At 46.8% G+C, this 25,141-nt stretch overlaps 1 protein-coding gene across 1 annotated transcript in view; it reads right to left on the reverse strand.

The window, feature by feature from the left end:
• Nucleotides 1-11,939: 11,939 nt before the first annotated feature.
• NCOA6 (nuclear receptor coactivator 6) overlaps nt 11,940-25,141 on the reverse strand; it is a 38,282-nt gene continuing 25,080 nt past the window's right edge. The window contains exons 9-12 of the mRNA XM_009886329.1: nt 20,534-20,602; nt 18,585-18,621; nt 15,756-15,904; nt 11,940-12,317 (exon numbers count right to left, since the gene is read on the reverse strand). Coding sequence (XP_009884631.1) covers nt 12,271-12,317; nt 15,756-15,904; nt 18,585-18,621; nt 20,534-20,602 — 302 coding nt within the window. The 3' untranslated portion in view covers nt 11,940-12,270. The remainder of the gene's footprint in view (nt 12,318-15,755; nt 15,905-18,584; nt 18,622-20,533; nt 20,603-25,141) is intronic.

The raw sequence follows: 25,141 nt of genomic DNA on the forward strand, positions 1-25,141 counted from the left end.
CTCCACGTATAGCCAGGCTGGGATGTCACAAGCAGAGACACCGAGCAGAAGCGAGAAGAGCAACGACGCAACAAGATTTGGGATTTTTAGGAAAATCTCATCAATGACACTAAATAATGCTTCCTCCCCCCAAAACCAGCAAATAACCCCCTCCCTCCTTCATTTCGTAATTATGTTTTTACCGTGACAAGACAAAAACCCCGCTGCCCGTCCTGCAAGGGCTTGTTGTGGGGAAGAGCTGGTGGAAACCCTCATGGCAGTGGGATCGGCCAGGTGGCTCGCGGCGCCTCATGGTGTTTTTTTTGTAAAGACCACCTTAAAACCAATCTCAGGAAACAAAGCACCGTCCCAGCGCCTCACTGGAGCCCTTGCCGGCCATGCTGGTGAGGGGGTGTCCAGCCCAGGGCCAGCAGGAGCAGCACCATGACTGGTGGTCCCGCCGAGCTGCTGGCTGCCTTGTCCAAGCAAGCCCCTCCTGGAGCCTCTCATCTGCCCAAGCCGCACCTATATACATACATATATATGTGTGTGTATAAAATTCTCTGTGTACTCGGAAGAGGCACCGTTTAAGCCAAGGAGCGTCGACTGCCCGGTGTGAATCCCTGGGAGGGGAATGGAGTCAGCAATCTGCGTGGCTTCCCCGAGGTGGCAGAAGCACGTCAAAGTTGGTGGTGAAGGGATGCCGAAGAGGAGACCGGAGGGAAGAGGCTGAATTAAGGCAAAGATGGACCTGGGAGCGGTTGCAAAAGGACAGGATGGGGCAGGCCCGGGCAGTGTGGCCGGGGGGGGGGATTGCTGCAGCGGAGCCGTAATGGGAACGCCTTCTTCCCCCACTAAAAATTGCATCCTTTCCTGGGAAGGGCCAAATTCCATTGTGGGCAACGTTGATTTTTAATGCAAATCCCTCTCCTCCCTGTGACGGACTCATTCTGCCTTTCAAAGGACACAGTCCAGACTTTTCACCGGCTCCAGCACCAGATGAGATGGCTCTAAACCCAGTGGAAATTTGCTGATCCCCCCCGCAGCTCCCTCCCTTTAGAGACTGGTTTTGCACCCCATGCCCTGGGGAAGGTTTGGCCATCGTGTCCTGCTCGTGGCCAGCTGACAGCATGAATTTCCACCCTCTGTGACAAGAAATATCCCCTCCCTCCCCCAAAAATGTTGATTTCACAGGAGTTTCTTCCATTCACCATGTTATATCCCTTAATATCAGCTTGGGACGGAGTTTAAATGGTAAGCCCAACCTCAGACAGCTGATATTTATTATTTTTTTTAATGAGGTTAAAAACAAAACAAACACTGTTACAAGCACCAGCCCCCAGCTCTGTGCCTGGGAGCCTGGACCGCGGGGGGGTCAGCTGATGATGCTCACCTGCAGTGTTTATCTTTCACTCCAATGACATGACGTTCCCAAAAGCACAGAAAGAATGAAGAAACGATTTCAAATCGCTCTTTTCAGCCTTTCCCTTTCAATTCCTCTTGTTTCAAGTCCTCCTGAGACCCAGCGCCCTCATCACATGAGTGATGTGATGCCTCCTGCCCCTCTGGCTGTGGCAGCCAGTGCCCACTGGGGCAAGCGTGGCGCTGGCTGCTGTGCCAGCAGAGGTGTCGGGACGTGTTCTACGCCTGCCACACTGGTTTAGTCCACTGCTTTTTCAGCATTTCTGGTAAGCACGGTGACACTGGAGCTGATTTTTCATAGCTGGTGGTTTATCAGCAGAGAAAGAGCAGGCTGGGGCGCCCAGCGTTACCCCCCAGCCCTCGGCATTGTCTGCCACTCCTTGAGCCTTGCCACAACCACTGTCCCTCGCTGCCGAACCCAAGACCATGATGGAGATCACCCTATTTCATCTCTGATGTCTTCTTGGTGGAGACAGATGACTCCTTGACTCAAGGGGAACGTTTACATCCTTTGGCTTCCTGGGCTTCACATTAAATGCCTTTTTTTCCCCCTGAAGTGATGCCTGGTATGAACCGGTCGCATGGCATTTGTAGGGACGCTGGCACAGGTGCGTGTGAAGATAAGCGGGCGCTGAACCCGAGCTCTCAGATGTCTGATGAGGTGCTACCTTCCCCGTGCTGCTCTTTCCCGTGTCACTGAGGGATGTGCTCTGTGGCCACCAGGCAACAGCGTTAGAGGAAGCATTTTCTCTCTGGCCCCAGTACACATTAAGAAGTGGACAAGCCAAGCAACGTCCTGCCTCCCAGCCCGTTCTCCATTGCAAATTCTCCTCCTGCACATCCGAGGTGCCGACAGTGCTTCTGGAGCGCTCCCTAAATCAGAGGCTGGCTGCGACGCTGTCACCCCCTCTGCAGCTCCCAGGGGAAGACGGGCTGAGGGCAGCAAGGCTGGCTGGGCACCGCGTCCCCGGGGCGGATCCTGCCATGTCTCTCCTACCAGACCTTCCCGTGCCCACCAGTTTGCTTACAAGTGGTACCCCAGTAGGAGAAACCCCCTTGTTGAAATCCTCCTCCTGCGTCCTGTCATAACCCAGAAACCCTTGGCCGCGCTCCCGGGGGCCTCAGCGCAGCTGCAGCTGCCGACAGCTGGCACCCAGCACCCAGCACCCAGCACCCAGCACCCAGCTCAAACGGCTGATGCTGTTATTCCGTCCTGGTTTTCGGAAGCGAATGCAAACTGTTTTCTTTTCCTTTCTTCTTTCTGTGCCAGTCTGAGACATCTTTCATCACGCTGTGCCCAGCCAGCACAGGTTGTGAAGCAGAACTATTGTCACACTTTATATCAAGAGTATGTTTATAAAGGATTAATAAATTATTAATGTTTTCATGAAGAGGTTAATCCAGAGTCCTAGCATCCTGCAGGTCACCGGAGCACACTTACCACAGCATATATGGGCTCCTGCGATCCCCTCTCTGTTGTTTGCACACTTGCTCGTGTATTAACATCTAATAATCACCTATTAACCCCCTGCAAAGCGACTGTCGATGCACCAGTGTGACCGACCCTTCACACGCTGCAGCAAAGGTTGTGCTCAAACTGTGCTTTGCAGAAGCCCTGCGATGCTCCTCTCCTGCCGAACGGTGAGCACAAGACCTGCCCTGATACCAAATCTCCTGCCCAGTGTTGCCAGAGCAAGAAAACCCCTTTACACTGAGGTTACGGTTCTCCTCGAATCTTAAAACAAATGAAAGGTGCTTAAAAACTGAGAACTTTTCCTGTCTGTGCACATGTGTGCATGTGTAGATATTTCACAACGCAGCGTGAGTGTTCGGTAGGTTGTTTCGGGGTGCGGGTTTTAGGGTTTTAGGGGTTTGTTGGTTTGGTTGTTGGTTTTTTTTTGCACCCAGTGTTTTCAATTTGTGACTAGCTGTACGATGCTCCCGACAGGAAGGTGAAGCAAACACGGCGCTGGCTGGCAGGGAGGCTGGTTGGTGTCCTGCATGGAAGGCGGGGAGGAGCCTTGCTTTCTTTTCTTTACTTGCTTAAGGGGAAACTACAGCACGGACTCAGGGACAAAAAAATAATATGCTGGGGTCTTTAAAAATGTGGGGTTTTTTCCGGACTTCTCTGTTCAGATGTGGGGTTTGTTTCTGTCTGTGAGGCCTTTGGTGGCACAATCCTGAAGGATGCTGCAGGGATGTGGCCAAAGCCTTCAGCCGCACGCGTTGGTGAGAGGCTGCACAGGCTGTTGCACGTTGGAAGAGCTGCAGGGTTTGATGCTCCAACATAACACCTGCATGGAAAAGGAGCTGTGGCCACTTGCGGTGAAACCGTCGCTGAGCAGCTGTGTTTGCCCATGTCCTGAAAATTCACCTTACAGCTGCTAGAATGTGGCTGGTCCCTCCTTGGGCTTGTTTGTGAACAACCAGGTACGGATTTTAAGCCATGAGCCCCCGAGGATTTGGGAAGTGAAGCGGAGCTGTGCTTTCTGCATCAGCCGCAGTTGGCCTGGCTCCCACCGCGTCCCTGGGATCAGAAGGCAGGCGGGATGGGGGAAGCTGTCAGAGCAATCGTGTAGAGAAATGCAGGTGACAGGCAGATTTGTGGGAGGAAATTTTTGTATTTCTTGCAATGAAAGCATTTAAAAAAAAAAAAATTCCCTGGTAGAGAGACCTGGGCAAATCTCTGTTCAGTAAATGGCAGCTTTGCTTGGGCAGCATGGCAGTGCCGCCGCCGGGGCTGCCGGGGCTCGGGTGGGTGAGCTGGCTCTGGCCCCGGCAGCACTGCCTGGAGCCTATGAAGGCAGGAGACCCATGTGGTGGAAAGATCCTTTCCACCACTCAAAGTCCCTGTGGGGTAGGGAATGTTCTCCGAGCAAGGCACAAGAGATGTGCATCTCAGTTGCCTTCTTCGGGTAAGGGACAGGGCAGCCCGGCTCCGTAGCACTGTGATGGATGAACCCCCGCAAAGCGAGCAGTGAGGCTATCCCCCAGCCATCAGGACAGGACCATCCAGGACAGCCATCAGGAGAGACAGCCGTCCTGAGAAGTGCCACCTCTCGAGATGAAAACCAGATCATGCCAGGACACGTCTAAACCCACGTAGCTCCATGCAACCCACCTTCCAGGGCAGTTCCCCGCGTGGCACTGCTTGCCACAAAGGCAGGCTGGCAGCCACGGCACACGCAGGACACCTCACTGGCTGCCACATTAGCCACACCAAATTTTGGCTCTCGCCTGCACTGCCAGGCAGGGGGGAGCTGCCAGGGGAGGTGGGGCAAAAGTCCTTGTCACCCAATGTTCTGAAACAGGCGTCCACAAATGCACTTTCCAAAAAAACTCTGCTGTAAAAGCTCAATCTGGAAGGAAAAGGATTCTTTCCATGGGAGTCAGTGTTTCTTTTTCATCGTGGATAACAAACACATGGCTCATCCCAAAGGTCACCACTGTGGGAATCTTCACTCTTGTTTTAGGCATGTTTCTAATCAATAGATAATCTTACATTTACATCTTAGTGATACCTTTTCTTCTTCCATCCAGCTCCACTGGGGTGAAAAAAAAAACAACACAAGATGTCTTGTCCTACCAGTCAGAAGAAAAAAAAAAGATGAAAAAATAACTCCAGTGAGTTTCTAGACTTGAATCACAGCTTTGCAATCACTCCTGTGGAGGATAAATATCAGTTCCAGTGCCCTGCATAAAGTGGAAATGAAATTTCAGGTGAATTTATTAAAAAACAAGTAAGTCCCTGAAGATTAAACCATATAATAATTAGAAAACAGCCAGTACAAAGTGGTAGGTCACCTCAAGAAAAGAAAAATGGTTCTCAGCATCTGCCTGGTGCTGCCTGCCAGAAGGCAGTGCTGAGCCCCGCTCCCCTGGGCTGGGGCTGGGGTGGTGGCAGTCCCCGAGGCTTCCCTGAGCATCGGGGTTTAAAACAAGAGGCCACCCATGTCCAGCTGGTGCCATGGTGACTCTTTAGCCACCGGGGATTGTCAACAGCCACCATTTCCACAGGTGGCACAGATGTGCCTCCAGTTTGCTGCGCCTCCTTTGCTGTCCTCCCTCAGAAATAGCTGCTGGCGGTCCTCAGAGCTTTTCCCCAAGTCCTCCTCCACCACAGGAGGAGGTCTGGTGACCTCCTCAGCACAGCTGCTTGCAGGGACCAGAGCCTGAGGACAGACACCCACCACACTCACAGCCTCTCCATCCCACTGTCACACCGGCTGGGGACATTAGAAGGCCTTAAGTGGGATTGATCGCCTCGGGGCTTCTCTTCTTCCAGGCGGAGCTTTGCACTTCTGCCCGTTTCTCACAGATCTACTCAGTACGATGTCAAAGTCATGAAAAATTTCCCGGCGTCTTCAAGGGCTCAGTCCTCCTCCCATTAACATGACCAGAGCTGCTCTCATGGGTCGCGTGAACATGGGCCACAGAAGCTGCATGAAGTGGTGGGAGAGGCTCTGCGTGGTTGGCAAGTCCCTCTTTCAGCAAGAGGTGTCCTCAAACCCACCTGAGATGCTGCCTTCTCCCCAGCTCGACTCCAGGATGCCAGTGGTGGTGGGAGCACACATCAGCCATGGGCTCTGGACAGCCACACGCAGCTCGGGCAGGAGGTCTCCCCACGGCTGCCCGTTTCGTGCCATTCCTCGATGCATCATCAAACAGCCTTTCTTTTTGCTTCTCATTAACTAAACCCACAACTCTTTCCTTTAAAAGGATGAAGATGACAAAGATGAGCAGCTCCATTTAATAACAAAGATGGCTCTTGCATGTAGTCCTTCTTTAAATTCTTTTTTTCAGAGAGGTGACACACAGGTGTTGCCCCCCCTTACACTCACTCTGAGCTAATACATCCTGCACTGGTGGGGGGGGGGGTTGCTTTTCCAGCCCCTTACCCAGAGCAAGAGGGATGATACTGCGTGAAAATGCTGCCAAGAAGCTTTGGCTCTCTTACAGCTAAGCACAAAAATCCTGCTACCTTCCACTCTGATCGTATTTTATCACTGGGCGGGGGGAGGGAGGGTGAGGGGCGCAGATTTTAGTCCTGGCAAATGGAGGGGGAAAGCAGCACAGTAAATTATAAGTGTAGCTTAAAAACGGGTTGCGCAGGGGAGCCCAAAGTTTCTCCGCTCTATCACATTCACCTCACGCAACCACGTCAGGGAAGCTGGGAGCAGCTATGCCCAAGTCTCACGGAAAAACTTCTCCTCGGCTTTGTATCGACACAATTATGCTTTGGGAAATCTAGGGATGAGGGAACAGCACAAGGCGTAACAGTAAAATAGTAATATTTTCTCTTGTATCATAAATATATCCATACAGAGCCACCAAGCACTGCAATATTTTATTTGTATGTATCAACCTTAGGTATTCTGCTTGTAAAACCCATCCACGTGCATTATCCATCTCCATGCTGGACTGACTGTACATGTGCCTTTCACCCTTTTTCATGGTTTGTCATCTTTTTTTAACACAACTGCAGAACTTGAATAAATCAGTGAACTACAGTTAAAAGTCCTATGCAAGAGATGACTGGGGAGTCAGTTTTCAATATTTCTGTGTTTCTATGTTGTTTTTAAAGTAGACGCTGGGATTTTCAGAGAAGCCTAACAGAATTAATGCCCAAAAAAGCATTTAGGTTTGGGTTTTGGTTTTGGTTTTGGTTTGTTTTTTTTTTTCACTAAAAAGCATTTAGCTTTTTGGATGCTAAACCTCTTAGGCAGCTTTGAAAAGCTCAGCCTAAACCCCAGTTCCTCACCGCTTTGTGCGCGGAGAGCGAGAGGTAGCAGCAGAACGAGCGCCAGCGCTTTGCCAGGATGGACAGTGTGTTCGATAGCCGGTGTTTTCTTTCGAGGGAAAGGAGAAGAAAGTGCTATTTGGTCGGAAAAGGTTGCCTTAAACCTTCCCTAAAATGCGTCGGAGAACGTGATGGTCCCCGGCTGCCAGCCCTGCGCCCGCCCCACCCCGGGGCACTGGGGAGGACCCACACCATCAAGCAGATGCTCATGCAGCCGTTCTCTATCAGCTGTGCTCTGCTGAATGCCTTACAATGGTGGGACAACTTCCACGCTGGGATTTTGAGAAGAGGGGAAAAAAAAAAAAAAAAAAAAGCCCCATGTTTTTCTACATCACCTATGCTGTAGGACTGAAACCTCATCCGAAACTCAAAGCTAACGAAATACGTCCTTTTTGTGTGTTACGTGTTAGATCGGTGTAAGCAAGGTTAGTAGAGAAAGGGTGTCTACTTCTCGTAGGACATTGTTTAAACATTTGCCGTGTGTCAACAGACTGAAGGACACGACTGCCTGGAATACATTACGTAGTGTGCCTGTGTGTATGTAACCTGGTTTTGGTTGTTAGGTTGTAATGCTGTCTTTTGACTGAAAAAAAAAAATCTAATATAAAGAAAAAACACAAGAAATAAAAAAAATATATTTAAACGCTATTTTATGTGTATTCCTCTAAAGGCTGCAAGTAAACCTGTTTGCAGAAAGCTTTGTTTTTTAAAATAAGCTTTTAAAAGTCAATGCTGTGACTATCAGAAATAGGTCAATAGAAACAAGTCCCCTTTGAAGAGAAGGATGCACAGGGGAGGGGATGGTACAGGCTGAGTTGGTTGAGGGGATTTTTTTTCCCTCCCCATTAACAAACCCTGAAACTCAGTAGATGATTGCACGGGCTAAAGCAGATGCTGGTTGCCCGGAGCACGGCTGGTCTCTACAGCACCAGCTGTTTCTCCAAGCACGTACACAACACCCTGAAAGGTTCTTACCACCCACCTTATAACGGAGAGGTACAGACGCCTCTCAGGTGGCTGAGAGCTTGGAGCATCCGACCGCTGAGGAGGGGCTGAGAGCTGGACTGCTAAGCCTGGAGGAGAGAAGGCCAAGTGGGATCCCATCCATGAGTGTTGATACCCGATGGGGGCAGTACAGAAGAAGACACCGGACTCTTCTCAGCCCAGGGGCAGGGTGAGAGGCATAAATTGAAGTAAAAAAGAAGAGAAATTCCACTTAAACATAAGAAAATGGGTTTTTTTACTGTGAGGGTGGTTGGTCACAGGAGCAAGTTGCCCAGTGAGGTTGAGCAGTCTCCATCCTTGGAGACATCCAAAATGAGACGGGACATGGCCATGAGAAACCTGCTTTGGGCAGGGGTGGGATGGGGCTTTCCCAGGCCAGCAGCCCCGTGGCTGCACCAGCTCCTCTAGTGGAGCAAAGCCATGGGGTGCTACGCCCAGCTGCTGGGAGAAGCACTTCAAGGAATCATTAGGTTAGATATCGGGCATGAAAAAAATAGTTAAGAGTAAGCTCTGATAAAGCTTCTCATGGGAAAACCAAAGTTGGCAGCAGGAGGCAAAGCACAGGGTCATTCGGGCTGGGATGGACCTCAGAAGGTCTTCAGTCCAACCTCCTGCTGACAGCAGGGTAAATACTGCATTCAGACCACATTGTACAGGGCTTTGTCCAGCTGATTCTTGAAAATCTCCAGAGAGAGATCCCACCACCTCTCTGAGCCCAGTGCCCAGCTGTCCCCAGGAGATTTTTTTTTGTTCTGTCCCACCAGAACATCCCCTCTTTCCATTTATTCTAGTGGTGTCCCCTCCTCCTAGCACCCACCTCCATAAGAGCCTGGCTCCATCTTCTTCTCCAGTCCCTGAAAGCGTGATGAAGCCCATCTCCCTCTTTGGCCAGGTGTTCCAAGCCCCTGGCCATCTTGGTGGCCCTCTATTGTGTCCCCTCTATGTTATCAACATCTTTCTTGTGTCGGGGGGGAGGCTGGGGGTGGAAAACAGGTGATAATATTCCAGACATGGTCTGGCAAGTGCCAAGAAAAGGGGAGGGACCACTTCCCGTGCCCATGGGCTGCACCGTGGCCAGCAGAGCCTGGTACCGTGGCCCCCTTGTTGCATCAGCCAGGCTTAGCTCGCCCTCCCCATGGGCTCTGAGCACAGCGCTGCTCCCCAGCTGGCCACTGCCAAGCGCATCAGTTGTCACCAGTACAAGGGTCTGAGGCTCCATCCGAGGCTCCTTCCCAGGTGTAGGATCTTGCATTTGTCCTTTTCCAAGGTCCATGTCCCTGTAAACGGTGACCCTGTCCACCGGCTCATCTGCTTCCTCGAATGCGGTGTTTTCCACAAACCCCACTCCAACCCCTCTCTTCTCCTACCTCATTTATTGGTTTTGTGGACTTTGTCCAGGTCCTCAATTCCCAAAACATCCCTACAGACCTGACCAGCAACGGCAGCGGCCAGGCCAAGCAGAGAGCAGGACGCACACGTGGCTACCTGCATGCTCGTCCCTCGTGGTTTGGGCAGACCCGGTGGGGAGACACCAAAGAGCAACACCGCAACGGGGCCTCTCCCACCCCACCAAAAGCTTCTGGCAGGCGCGGGCCAATCCTGCCTTGTCCTCAGCACAAACTGACATGTATAAACCCAATTTTGTGAACTGGCCAAGTAAAAATGAGGGTTGACATACACTATGTGGAGAATGGAAGTAGTAAAAATGGGCCATTTCAGAAACTGCTTCCTATTGACTGTAGTCGCATGTGTGAGTGCACACAGAAATACAGAAATACATGCATGTATCACAGAATCATTGAATCACAGAATGGTTTAGGTTGGAAGGGACCTTAACAATCATCTAGTCCAAGACCCTGCCCTGGGCAGGGCCACCTCCCACCAGCCCAGGTTGCTCCAAGCCCCGTCCAACCTGGCCTTGAACACCTCCAGGGATGGGGCAGCCACAGCTTCTCGGGGCAACCTGCCCCAGGGGCTCACCACCCGCACAGGGAAAAATTTCTTCCTAATATCTAATCTAAATCTCACTTCTTCCAGTTTGATGCCATTCCCCCTCGTTCTATCACTACATTCCCTCATAAAAAGTCCCTCCCCCGCTCTCCTGGAGCCCCTTTAGGCATTGGAAGGGGCTCTGAGGTCTCCCCTTTTTCGCCTTCTCTTCTCCAGGCTGAACCCCCCCAACTCTCCCAGCCCGTCCTCCCAGCAGAGGGGCTCCAGCCCTCCCAGCATCTCCGGGGCCTCCTCTGGCCCCGCTCCATCAGGTCCATGTCTCCCCTGTGCTGAGGGCTTTTATGTGTATTGTAGAATAGTACTGCAAAGACAGAATTCCCCGCATTAGCCTGGTAAGATCCCTAAATACGATGGTCACAGGTTGTCAGTTCTGTAGGACTTTGTTTCAGAGTGCTGTCTTGTTTATGAAATTCCTAATTAATATGGCTGGAAATAAAAGACAGAAAAGGTGTTTCAAAGGACACAGCTTTCCCCAATTCTGCTTCTGCGAACCTTGAGGAGCACTTTGCAAACCCTACACCCAGTGTAAAAGCAGCACGCCTGGGCGGCCCGAGAATGCCAGCCGAGCTGCTCCGTCAGCCTGTGACAATATATATATAAAAAAATGTGTATGCATGGATCTATAATCCTAAAGGAGCAAGTGTGTTTTGTGGAAACCAACTTCAAGCCACCGCCCCGTGAAGTATGGGAAGTGTGAGCCCCTGGGGGAGAGCAGGGGCTTCAGAGAAGAGGGGCTCCTGGGGCGCAGGAGGAGGCAGCATCCCCCCACCAGCATTCCACTTTTCCCGTGCAAAACACACAGAGCATCCAAACTCTGATGGCGAGGACTGGAGGCATCAGCCTCGCTCAGTCTCTATTACCTTGTGCACAAATAGGTAATTTCTGTCATTAGAAGAGGTGACAACTTGTATTTAATGACAGTTTACATTTAATCAGCCTTTTGATATACACAAATATATTTTTCAAATTCCGTACGAAAAGAAAAAAAGGTAAACGTATCTATTTGTGCACAAAGCAACAAGCGATCTGAAAAGACTGGTTTCTCAGTTTCTCGCCGCGAGAGGTTCCCAGAACAAAGAGCCTGACCTACTTTCTGCGGCAGCACACCCGAAGCAGTCACCACTGCTGGCAGGATCCTTATCCTGATAAATATACTTCAGGCTACCGCATTTCAGAGAGTCTTCAAACCCTTTAATACGGCATTTTTCTCTGCCGTATTTTTTTTTTTTCCCGCTGAGAAGCTTTATTTGTGGGGAGTGCCGTCTTCTGGGTCTCCTCGCTGGGTATTCATCCGGTGTATCCCCAGGGCGGGAGGGGGGCCCGGGCGGTTTTTTCTTGCTTTGCAAGAACAGCTGCATCAGTTAATTCGTTTGTGGTTAAACAAATTCCTTTCCAAAGCTCCATATAAGGAGCTTGCAGGCCTACAGCTCGAAATAATCCCTTCGATCTTCCTGTTTGGAATGATGCTGTTGTTGCTGCTAATAATAATACAACCCAAATTATAGGACAATAACATTTATTTAGAGCATGAGGGATTCCACATTATACAAACCCTTATATTTATTTTTTTTGTTTCACTGGTCCATCTCTACAACAAATACATCAGATCTACTATATAATAAAATTATTTACATTTCCAAACAAGATCGGGTTTGTTTATAAACCCTCTTACTGCTATTCACATACAGTACTTAAACAACAGCACAATACATTATTTTAATACCTAAAAATGACAACCCTGTATTCTAATTTGTTTATGAAAAGTGGAAACAAATAAATTTACAATTTTCTTCCCCTCCCCTTCCATTTCATACAAACACATCACCCTAATGTGCTAACCCTGGACTTCACTTTGTAAATCCAGGCTGTTTTAGAAGAACCCAGTTTTTATATCTATTTATCTGTTTTTTAGAAAAACATCATTTATTGGGAACAGTATAATATTAAAATGACTTACTGTACAGAATTTTATTTAAAAAAAGAAAAATCACAGCTCAAAATTCCTATCAGTAAATTCACACTCATTTACAAGTTTCATGTTTCCATGCAGTAATTTACTTGGATTTTCTTCTTTTTGACTGCATTGCACTGGCACTCGTTTCTGAAATTAAGAGAAGAAAAAAAGCATGGATACGAAGTCGGTAAGCCATTCACCAGAGGTGCACAGATTGCCCTTTTTTTTTTTTCCTCCTTTCTAAAATCACACCGGGGTGGAAAGCTCTGGCGAGCAGGATTTCCACACACCCGGGACTGATGCTACGCACGCCGTCCCATCGCGGGAGCTTCGACCCCGGCAGCAGCCGGCAGCCGCGACACAGCACAAAGTTCCCCCTCGCTTCTGTTAGGACACTACTTCCGAGCGTTGTGAGTGTAACATTTACGAAGTCTTAACATAACGGCCTTAAAAACGAGAGCCGTCTATTTTTAACTGTACTTTAACTCGCGTTCCCCACACGCCGTGACTCGCGCGGCTGCCCCACGGAAGGACGCAGCAGCGTTGCGCTGGGCACCACCTGCAGCCATCGGCCCCGAGCATCTCCAAGATGGTTAGGAAAAAAAAACTTTGCAAAAGATTTTGGAGCCCACCAGGCAAGTTAAGAATCTAGTTGTTTGAGTCCTTGGAAAGCCAGGTCATTAGAAAAGAAGTCTCTTCAGTGTACATTACGATTCACAGAAAAACAGCTTACGCAGAAAGGTACAAAATACTCTACAGCGCTGCAGCAGAACAACCGGGAGCACTTGCAGAAGCCACAGTGAAAGCAGATGACATTTTCAGTGCACTTACCAAGGCACTACGTTTCCGTTTCAAAACACACAAAGAAAGAAAAGAGTAAGGACCAAGGGGTATTTGCACCCTCAGATTTTTTTAAAAAATGTGATTTTAAATGTTGGCAATGTATCTTTGGCTCTTTACAGTATTTTCTGAAAGCTGTTAGCGCTGTGTGTGTTTGAAGAGTCAAAAGGGAAAAAAATTCTGCAACGTCTAAAACTAGAAAAGCAACGGTACAACTCCGTGGCTGCTGAACGTCATATTAAAAGAAAAATCAACATTTCAAAATTTAACAAACGCAAAGCTACACTAAACGCTGAAACAGCCCTTGCTGGAAAGGTACTCCAAAACGTGAAAATACCAGTACAGTACCAGTTTTTGGAAGTGAAACATCTTAACAGGCACGGCTGCCAGTCACCGGCGCTCCCTCCAAGCAGCAATGCAGCTTTGGAGCAGCCTGGGCAGCAGCAGCAGCAGCTTTCGCCAGCCCGGCTGTGGCCGACATCTCTGCGCTTCGGAGAGCGAATCAGTGCCTGTCCCAGTGACCAGGTGCTCCTGAGCATCACCAGCGCCTCCTGAGCATCACCAGCACCTCGTGAGCACCACCAGCACCTTGTGAGCATCACCAGCACCTCATGAGCATCACCAGCACCTCGTGAGCACCACCAGCATCTTGTGAGCATCACCAGTACCTTGTGACCATCACCAGCACCTCATGAGCATCACCAGCACCTTGTGAGCACCACCAATATCTCGTGAGCATCACCAGCACCTCCCTTGCCTGCTTCTACCCCAAACCCACACACCGAAGGGTGCCATGTATGTATGAGGGAGGGCTGACTTTCAGTGTGTCCTCTTCTCTTACAGTTATCCTTCTGCCTCCTCCCTCCTGATGCTTAGCAAGGGAATTCCTGCATGAACTGGTCCAAGTCCACTTCTCTCTCCCTGCAATACTTCAGTTTTTCCTGTGTGCCATTTTTATAATGAGCTTAATCAGCCTCTGTCTCAAAAGGTAACTTCTCCCAGCCCCGCGATCTCTTTAACATGAGTTAGCGAGTTTCTCGGGACACAGATAACGTAACCGTAGATGTCTAGGAGGAGGCCAGGAGCCAACTGTGCTTTTTTAAGCTATGATTCACTCACAAAAATGTAGAACAGAGTAGGCACAAGCGGCAAACCTCGTTACACTTCTTCGGCTACCTCACTAACCCTCCAGCCTGTCCTCTTCCACGAGAGAGTCCAGTTTTGCTCATTGTCTCTACCACTTGGAAGCAGGCAGTCACCTGCACGGAGATAAGGTAACCAAAGCCCAGGGGACTACACGGTAAGCTGGACCTCCGTTTTCAAGCAAAACCTTTAGATACCGCAGCAGTTCCAGACACATGTTTTAAAAGCAATTTTACTTACAGAGGTAAACGAATAATACAGTCAGTACAAAACCCCTAAGTGAGTTCCGGTATTGTTTCAATCTGATGTACTTTCACGTTCCCACATTTTCAGGATTTGACGTGCCACTGGTTGTCATCTTTAGGTTTAGTCATTACAGTATGTGGGACAGGTCATACGTTTCAGATCCCCTCAAACTCAGGAAGGTATCACCAAGTCAATTTTACATTGGCTTCACACTTTTCAAACTTTTTCTTCACAATCAAGATAATTTATTTTTACAATACAGACTTAGATTCTTCTGCACAATCCTGCCACAAGAAGTAAATTTAATTAAATTCAGCAGCCACAAAAGTGCAGAACATATAGGTCCCTCCAGGTAATCTTTGAGAGTCATTGCACAATTAGGTATAGCTGGAAGTCTTCTCTGAAACTCTTAAAACACAAATATTCTTACCATCAAACTTTAGTATCTTCAGTACAGGAAATGGTTGCTGAATTCAACTTGACTTCCTTTTATAATAATTTTGTATTAATACCTCTGTGTTCTGTATGTTATCTTTAAAATATTGGTCAAATGGTGCCTCTCGAGGGTCTCTCTCTACCCTCTCGCACAACTTTCGTCCATCAGACTTTTTCTGACCCTTAAACATAAGGAGCTGACAGAGCTTCAGAAATGCAGAATGGCACCGGGGAGCGTGCGCTCCGGTCACGACCCGGTGCGTCACACAAACGCTGCACACTTTGTTAAAAGACCGTAACCTGCGTAGAAATAAGGCACGACAGCAGCTGCTAATGCCGCGGGTTAATAGCTGCGACGTTAGGATTTCAGGTGTTCTCGGCAAGAACAGCCGAGGCTCTGTGCGCTAACGCACAGCACTCCTCCACGCTGCGGGCTGCCGCCCAGGCCACGGTCTGAGCGCGCCTGAACCACAGCATTTGGCTTCGCGAGAGCTGACCGTGCACTTGGGAAGACTTAAGCATTTGTCTTGTGTCTTTCAGGCTTCAGGTGAAAAAAAAAAAAAAAGAAAAAAAAAAAAGTCCCTTTTTGACTTGAGTACAGTCCTTTTAATGGCAACACGTTTCTGCCAAGAGAATTCAACTTCACCTAGGCAAGCGTGCTGGACACTACGTTGACGAGTACTGCAGGAAACATGTTCCACAAATTTAACAATGGGAAATTCATACAAGATTTACTGCCAGCGCAGATGTCGGTAAACATTTCAACACCAACCTGTGACTAAATCATTGAAACTAGAGTTAACAGCACACAACGCTTACAAGCTGTAAACCATCGTTATGAGCCGGTTTTTAAAGGGTTATTATTTGGGGAAGTGCGTTACTTCCTGCCCTCTCCAGAGAAATGATGGCTGTGCATTTTACCTTTTGCAGTGCTGGATGCAGACGCTGGTCTGGAGGATCTCTTGCGCTGTCCATTCTCTACAGTTTCCTGTGAAGCGGCAGAATCCTCTGTTCTTGAATTTCTTCTATTTGGAGTTTTAGACTTTTCACAATTCTCTTTTGTCTCATTACTAATAAAGTGGGACAAAATATTTCTGATGAAGTGTAAGAAGAATTATGTTTTTCTATGCAACTCAGACAAGCTGGAGGATGGACCGACACAGGTACCAGTTCCGGACTATTAGCACTGAAGGTATGAAACGCTAGAGATACCAGAAGTTTTATCAGATGAAGAATGACCTGAGTAAGCCAGAGTATAGTCCATTTCTATTAAAAATTATCAGAGGATACAGAATTGAGAAGTCCTCAAAGAGAATATTTTCAACATTAGAAGACCAAGAAATTAGATGCATTATAAATTGTCTGCTCTGTTTTCCACAGGTGCCACCATTACTGAGGTCTAGGAAAAGCAAACAAGTCACATTAGAGACTGCTACGGTATGGGAACACAGAGTTGAAAGTGCAGATGAAAATAAGGAGGAATTATGAACTCTTCGGTGAGCGTGCCGGCTTTTGTTCTCACTAAAAAGACTCCCTCCATTGAGCCAAGTGACTTCTTCACATATTAAAAAGCTTAAAGGTTTATTTAAAACTTCTTTCAAGCTTTAAAGCTTGAAGTTAAAATATTTTTTTTTGTAAGAGACAGCTTTTTCTGTTATAAAAAAATAATTTTAGGTAGTGTGGAAATCCACACTTCTTGTCACTGAGACAGTAAATGGAGTGCGACATTTTGTAATTAAACGCCTCTTTTCTTTTATCCCTCTTAACCCTGTAAACTCATCCTGAGGTTTGGGTGTTTTCTCCTTAATCCATTAATGCCAGACAATTTCCGATGACTAAGTGGTTTCTGAAGATTAAGCTAAACTTATCTCCTGTGAATTCAAAGGTAAGTCATCAAATAAATTATGCTGCTGATAACGGAAAAGGAGAAAGAAAACTCATTTCATGCCCTCTGGGTGATACTTGGAAGATTTCAAGGAAGGCTGCCTTAATCATGGACCTGACTGAAAGCGCACAGAGCAGACCTGTGCGTTACAGAGGTTCCACGACAGCGTCAGCGTTTCAGAGGAAGTCCTGCCTTGAGAGGAAAAACTACTACAAATACTTGGCCTTTTAAGTAACAGATATCTGAAATAAAACACAGTTTGTCAATGAAGGGAGAGACAAACATTCCCAAGCAAGGAAACACACAGTAGAGGAGAATATGGGAGCACGTGGATTGTCTCAGATACAAAATAAATATTGAAATCTATTTCCCTGTGGGCAATCTATAAACTGAACCCTCCCAAATATGTGACAAACTGGTCTTGTGTGGAGTAACCTGGGCAGCAGCAGCAACAGCCGCCTACTTCAGAGGATACCTGGAGGTGAGCGAAGAGGCAGCATCAGCCGAGGGTCAGTTATTACAGATCATTTTCACAGATTCCAGTGCCTAATCCATAGTTTAGATTGTCTCATAGGAACCAACACATCACTTCTCTCCTTTTATAGGTGGAAATCAAGTTGGCCCAAGTAAAAATATTTCTAGTGCTTTGTAGGTTGCAAGGTACCTATACGGTTTGTGCCGTACGGCGCTGGACTCCAGGAGCTCAAAGCTGACCGCTGTGAGTATCAGGCATCACTAAATTCACAGTTTGCCTGAAAACTTCCCTTCTTTTCTGGTCTTGCACAGAAAAGCATCAGTCCAGAAAAATCCAACCAGAAATGCATTTGCGGTAATTTGATGGGCTGGAATGAGTTTGGAGAATGGTCACACAAGAACACTTTGGAGAATCTGCTCATCTGCCAAGTGTCGTACCTTCAACTTTTTAGAAAAATTCTACCCTAAACCAAACTCGTGCAATTTCAGTTTGTCTTTGATACAACTAAACAGATCCCAATCCAAGTGAAGGTAAATATAGTTCAATATTCAATTCAGAGTCATTCCTGACCTGAGAAAGCGTACTGCGTCACCTCCCCTACAAAAGAAGCCACTGCCTCACTCCCTGATGACCCAACTGAACAAGCTGCACCTCCTGCCCTGCCTTAGGGGATGACTCCACTGACCAGGGAGCACCAAAAACCTGGCCAGCTGTGCCACCACAATTATCCAAAAACCTTACAAAGGTCTGTCATTACAGCCGCCTAGGCTGAGTGTAAGAGCCTGGTGGGTTTAGGACCTAATAGAAATAGATCTTGGAAACCACGTTTTCTTCTGACAGAACACAACCATTTGAAACCTGATGTTTTAATTACTGAATGTCTTCATCGGGACAAGATGAAGTTTCTACTCGGCATTCTACTTGGTTTCGGGAAGGTGTCAACAAGCAAACACAGAGGAAATCTGGAGAAAACAGTCACGAAGGCAGAAGAAGAACAAACTTTAGAAGGACCTGCTTTCAGAAAACTAAAATTCACGACAGCTATGCTGAAGGCTTTGGGGGGGGGTTAGTTTTGATTTGTTTTCAGAAAATAACGAACAGTGAGCCTTGCAGGCTTCAAGACCCTTCCAGGACGTGAAACAAACCTGAAGGGATAAGAGGAAACACAGCCCAAAGCACGAAGACAGACTCAGGGAAAAAGTGACCTTACGTTCTTCATTTCGGCAATGTTTTGAAACGTTCAACTATAGCCCAAGTTCTTAGCAGGACAGAAAGGGTATGGACAAGAAAATGAAAAGCAGTAGCAGAAGTTGTGCAATTGAAGCAGAGAAAGGGACCTCCTCCCATGAAAGCTACATCTATTCTGAATCTACACAAACTATCTCCTTACCTTTGACCAGCAACTACTGGAGCATTTGTTTCAAGTTCTACAAGAGAAAGAGATAATTTTTAAGTCCACTGCAGAAGTACATACCCGCTGACAAGGCATGACTAGCTTTTTTTGTTATGCATTAATTCTCAAGAATCAATTTCTCTCATCTGTCGTTACCCAAAGCAAAGCAAGCTGACATATCAATTCCACATCAGCCAAAGGCTTGTCCTGATTACGGCCTGCACCCGCTGGGACAGAGAAACGTTAAAAGGAACCCTGCAGAAGAAAACTGCAGAGAAACTGCTGGACTGTAGCCCTTGTCCTCTCCCTTTTTAAACTTCCATTTTAGACACTTTATTCCTTCTAAAACGTCTAGGTTTCATTAGTTTTAAACCTTAAAAACACTAATTTGGATCTACTATGCATTTAAAATTTCGCCTTAACCCAATCACCTCTCACAGCAATATATTCTAATGCAAAGGAAGACAATTCTACTTCTACTGAATTGGGAAAAAATCTCTCCGGAGATGTAAAGAGAAGTCTGACCTGCCTTTTTTCTCTCCCTGTCTCATAGTGATTTTACACATCCAGATCAGGTTTCCTTTTGAGTCTTCACCACAACAAACAGCTCTCCTTTTCATCATGTAAGATTGCGAATCTTTTTTCTGTCCACCTTTTAATTCTCCCCATATCCAGCAGGTCCTTTGTTGGGAGGGAGGAGCTATACCTAAGCACAGCGCGACTCGTGAGAAGCTGCCCCTGGTTGAGGGATTACCACCGCAGCGTCCCGGACGAGCTCCCCGTTCGTTTGTCACCCTGCCCGTAGCGTACTCCCTCGCACCACTAAACACCCGACAATCTTTGGGACAGCGCTGCATAAAACTGTGGCTTTGTCTTCAAGATCAATTTAGTACCCAAAGTTTGCTACGGTGTGCGCAAGGTGTAAAAAAAAAAAAGTAAGAAAACAGATAATATCTGTCCCCTTATAGTAAATACTCCTTACAATTTGTACTCTTGGAACATCAGAGTCTTCAGTGTAAAGGCACAACAGATGTCTTGGTAACAAGAGAAAAATAGACTAAGCAACACACGGAAAGGGCTATTTTTCTTTCTAGCCAAAATTTGAACAGGGAGAATATCCAATAGTAAAAATCGATTAACGTCAGTGCTTTTTCCCCCAGCGGGAGGTCCCTAACACAGCCACAGCAGCAGCAGCAGGGCAGTGAGTTGGATGTAGATCGACGGGGTGCATGAACACCTTTGTTTAAGTGGAAGTTTAAAGAAAGCAAATTTAGTACAATTTTTACTTTCTGAAAGCTCTACTACTAATTATATTAGAGATGGCAAATTGATGAAGAGTGGTACTTCCCATGTGCAAGTCCACGTCTATCCATTTTCCCTACTCATCTGGGGAACGATCTTTTTAAAACACCACAGAACTGACGGTGAAACACCATAATCGATGGCAACAACAGAGAGTCATCTGCCAGGGCTCCATCCCTGAAACACTGCCAAGGGTTCATTAAAAGCTGAACAGAAAAAAGGGATTACAACTCTAAAGCTGACATTCCCAGCACGGCTTTTGACAATATTTTCAGAAGTGTCCCATATAAAAGAAAAACTCCCGTTTGCTCTTATCAAAACTTCAGAACTCAAACGCGAAGTATCATTACAAATCCAGTCCTTCCAGCTTATGACTGTGTATCTAAAAACTGCCTTAGTGATTTTTTTTCATTTGTTTTACTTGATCTCATACTGAATCGCCAATAAGGCTTTGGAGACTTCTGAAGCACAATGTATCTAACAAAGAAAAGCAATCCCAAAAGCACAAATAATAAAAAAACCCAACGCCCAAGCTATCAAGCATATTAGTGACCGTTACATATGCATTAAAATAAATGTATTTTCAGCTACAAACATAAAGAGTTTAGTTCACCTATATTCTGCTTTTCCAAAGTGAGATTTACCTGTTCTTTGAACAGTACTTTCTGATGTTGCAACTGAATTTTTTTTCTGTGTTAAATGTTGAGAGGATGCTGGAATAAAAGTGGAGGGGAAAAGTGTTATTTTCAAAGGGAGTCACAAGAGTTTTCTGCTGTGCAATCGGGCTGCTTTTACAAAACGCTCTATCTTCCACCTTACCGCATTTTGTCATTTACAGATGCAATTTTTTTTAACCCATCCTCTATTTCCCCACCACCACACACACTTCCCCAGTTTTAAAAAAAACTTTGGCAAAACTATCCCGAGCAAGTTTTCTCGACTAGAGTAAGTGATGGAATCTAGTATCATAAAACACATTTTTAAAGGTAACAGTTTTTCAGCAGACTGAGAAATTAAAGAAAGTCCTAGAACTTAAAGAGTTTAGTCTCTCTCAGGTTAATGCTCATTTCAACAGAAGTTCTGGGGAAAAATAGCATCTTTGTTAATCAATCAATGCTCTCACTCTTTCAATGACATTGCAAGAGTGTAAAATATGCTCCACAGGCTCCCTTGAAGTCCTTTGGCAATAAGATGACGTGACTTAACATTTCTCAGGTTGCCAAGTTAAAAATAAGATGGAAAAACAATTCTTGTTGGGCTAATGCTTTCTAGTCTTCTCTTATATGTGATAATGAGCTTACGAAGAACATGAAGACAATAAGTTAAACATTCTTGTTTAAATAAAGAATATCCACCTCCATTTTTCTCCTCGCAAACCAGAATTCCTTCCGTGAAGCTCAAAAGAAACATTTCCCCTTTCCAGTGGTGTACAGCTACAACATAGCCACATGGAAAGTCACCTTCAAGCTGAAGTTCTCAGTTCTGTAGATTTTTTTCTTCCATGATTTTACCTTCTGTGTCTACATTAATGATGCCAAGCCCAGTGGATATTCAGACAGCTTACATCAAGACTGATAGTTTATTTCCACACCATTTTCAATAGATTAAAAATGGCATCAAGAGATAGCAGCAATGTCATAAAGTCTCTCAGATGCTCAAGTTAAAACAGTAAAGGAGAAAATAGTTCAGATGTGAAGGCATTTTATGTTTTGGAATTGGGGCCAACTGACTTATAATCATTTTTTCAGGTATTTCTCCGAAATGAGCATTTTTATTTTTCCCTAGACATAAGTGTTTTTGTGGTTTGTTTTTTTTTTTTTCTTTCTTCTGGAGGTTATTCAGCTATTTCCGTACAGGGTTAAGGCTATTCAAAGAGGGAACTAGTACCATTAGGATTAACTCAAAATACCAAAAATTACATCAATAAATTGAAATAAGTTATAAAAACAAAAAGTCTCTGACAAGACTGACACAGAATACCAGTATATCTACCAGTACAAGCAGCACCTTAAGTATTACTTTTGTCATTACTGATACATCCACTTTTTCTTCCCACTTCTAACAGTTACGCAAAGTCACTCCTCTGTTATCGTATCATACGTTCATGACAAATACCCGATTTGAGCAGTAAATGGAAACGGAAATAAAACATCTGAAATGTGAATCTTAGTGAAATACAAGCCTGTGCATCATCCAGATATTCCAAACAAAAGAGCAGTTGTCAGCCTCGGCTACCGTGTCTAAATTTTCTTATGTTCATGGAAAAAAGCACCCAGGAAGTTTACAAAAGCAATCTCATTTCTCCCGCTCAGGCAGGGCAGCCCTGGACTTACCTGCACTTTGTAGCAGTTCCTGATGTGCTCCCGCCTTTTCCTCCGCCGCAGCACCCCCAGCCTGCTCAGCTGGCAAACCGCCGTGGCTACCGCCGTGGCTACCGTCGTGGCTACTGCCGTTAGTGCTTGGTGCGGCGGGAGCGGGCTCTGGGGCTGTGGGAGCGGGTGCCGCCGGCAGCGCGCTCGCAGGAGCGGTGCTTGCTGACACGCTTGGAGACACGGAGGCAGGAGCAGCAGCCGCAGTGCCGACACTCGAACTGCCAGGCCCAGAAGTGCTCTGTTTTGTAAGACTGGGTGCTGGGGGTGTCACAGTTTTATTCTCTAGTTCTGCTGGCGATGGCTCTGTTCCCAAACTGTTTGGGACCGACGTTTCTAGTCCCTGACCTTCTCCTTCTCCATCCAAAGCGTACTGCTCTTCCCCTTTCTCAAGGGAGCCAGTGACTTTCTTGCATGCCTTCGTCAGCAAGAGTTGGCCAATCTTGTCTACTTTGCCCTTTCCCTTACTCGATGAAACAGGACTGCGTCTGTTCCCAGATCCTGGACTACTCGTGAGAAGAGGTGAAACAACAGGTCCAGACTGTGTTGCTGTAACAGAGCACTGGTCACTCGCCCCACCGCTTTGAGAAGAGGTCTCCTCTGGGCTGAAGTCTTTGCCTTGCTGTGCAGGAAGGTGTGAAGGAACACTGGAAGAAGTTGTAGGGGTAGAAGGCAGCTGAACAGGAGGTGCCAAGGGGTTAAGAACCAGTGACCTGCTGGTAGGAATACTAGAAACAGGACTGCTGGATGACGTGCTGGGAGGAGTGGGCCCAGAGGAGAATTTTATATTCTGCGGTATATGCAAAGGACCAACAACCGCGACCGATTGAGGCATTAGACTAGAGCTAGAAGTCATTGGGGCTGCTGGAATTGTACTTGATTGAGAGCCCTTCATAACCTGAATTATTGACGATGAGTTTATAAAAACAGGTGTAATAAACTGTGGCCGGGCATTAGACTGAACTGCTGACTGTCCCTCAGAAACCATAACTTTGTTCCCTACGTTGGGCATTGTGACAACAGTCGACACTAATGCAGGTTGCAAGTGAGACGGCAATGGTGCCGATGTATTAGCGGAAGATGTAATAGGGTTTGAAGTTACAAAAACTGTTATCTGGTTGGGGGGTAAAGAACCCGAAATAGAAGAAGAGCTGACAGGCCTTTGCATTACTGGAGGAACACTCTGTGCAACATTTGAGTTTACTTCTCCTGCTTCCTGGTGCCCTGGATTTGAACTGGGCTCATTATTTTGAGGCAAGCTAAGCGAATTAGATGGCTCTTTGCTCGAGGATGAATCCTGCAGTGGAGGAACAACAGCGATCTTCTTTAGCTCCTCACCAGTGGTGACTATGGGTGCCATTTCAAGACTAGTCAGCCCAGGAGGCTTAATGGTTACGTTAGGAGCTCCAGAATTATCAAGAAGTTGACTTAAAGAAGTTGGTGCCTCCCTCATAGCTGGAGACACCATGGTTTTACTTTCCTCCAGGACTGGAAGCTTACTGGTGTCTAAGGCCTGCCCATCTTTTTTCGACTGTTCTTCCGGAACTAACACTTTCATTTCTGGAGTAGTAGGGATACCTTTTAGTTCAATGCTGGGTTGGTCTTTATTACCTTGGACACCTTGTGCACTTTGACACTCATTATCTTGAGGCAGACTAAGGCTCTCCTTATTGTCTTCCGGAATGCCAGTCATAGCAGGCGCAGAAACTGCAGGATTCTGATTACTTAGCATGTTATTATTTTGAAAACTTGTAGTCACAGGTGTTGGCAAAGAAGAGGGACCAGCCATTATATTTCTTTGTAATTCCATGTTCTGCAAGAGAGATGGATTCTGCTGAGTGGTCAACGATAATTTAGCTGCTTTTGAATTCTGTCTGCCAGGGCTTGGTGTAGTTTTCCTGCTGGATCCAGGACTGGACCTTCGACTATTGCTTGGACTTGCTCTCTTCGTTCCTCCAGTGTTGGTTTGTTTTCCTGAATTAATGACCATGCCTTCCAATTTGTGTGACTGTGGAGCAGCAAAACTAGACTGATTGTTAAGTGTGAGATTTGATGGGGCTTGTCCAATGGCCTTCAAAGTAGTTGGATTAAGACCCTGCTGATCAAATCCTCTATTGAGACTAGGCCGGGGAGGTAAAGGAATATTAATCTGGGGAGGGAACAGACCAGCTATAGAAGCATTGAGTCTCTCTGGAGACAAGCTAATTTCTGACGGTTCTGTGCTAGGTGGACGGTTATTAGGAGTCTGAGGATAGTATGGCCTTGGGCTCGCTCTGTTTGGGGTTTTAGGCCTTGAAGTTTGTGATGGGGTGGCAACATTTGGAAAATGGTGTGTAAGAGTGCTAGGCAGAGAATTAGACTGCTGCTGGGGACTTGCACCTTGGGCAGCTGAAAGTGGGGATGGTCCAGGTTTGGGTCCCGTCATCATTAATTGGTTCTGTGAAACTACTAAATGAGACGTCAAATTATTCTGAGCTCCTGATGCCGGCGGGGCTTCAGGTCCGCCTCCTTCTGGAAGGGAGGATACTGATGAAACCTCTCCGAGGGGTGAGCTGGAAGGATTCTGTATGTTATCTTGATAAACCATTTTTCTTGCATTATTTCCCAGAGGAGGATTGCCTGGCAAGGAAATTCTTTGTTTATCAGGAGATGGAGGCACTGATCCGGGACCTTGGAGGTTAACCATTACTGACATGTTACCACTCTGCTGCATCGGCATTCGTTGAGCATCTGGATTCAGAGGCCCTCTAGGTGGGTGAACTCCTTGTGGTACAGGAAGCCTGACCGATTTAGGATCCTGCTGCATCATAAGCATCATCATCATCTGCTGCTGCTGCTGCGGCTCCTGCGGTGGTGCCTGGGCTTGCTGTGGTGGCGGCTGTG

The sequence above is a fragment of the Charadrius vociferus genome, unplaced genomic scaffold (assembly GCF_000708025.1).
Source record: "Charadrius vociferus isolate BGI_N301 unplaced genomic scaffold, ASM70802v2 scaffold225, whole genome shotgun sequence".
Classification (NCBI taxonomy): domain Eukaryota; kingdom Metazoa; phylum Chordata; class Aves; order Charadriiformes; family Charadriidae; genus Charadrius; species Charadrius vociferus.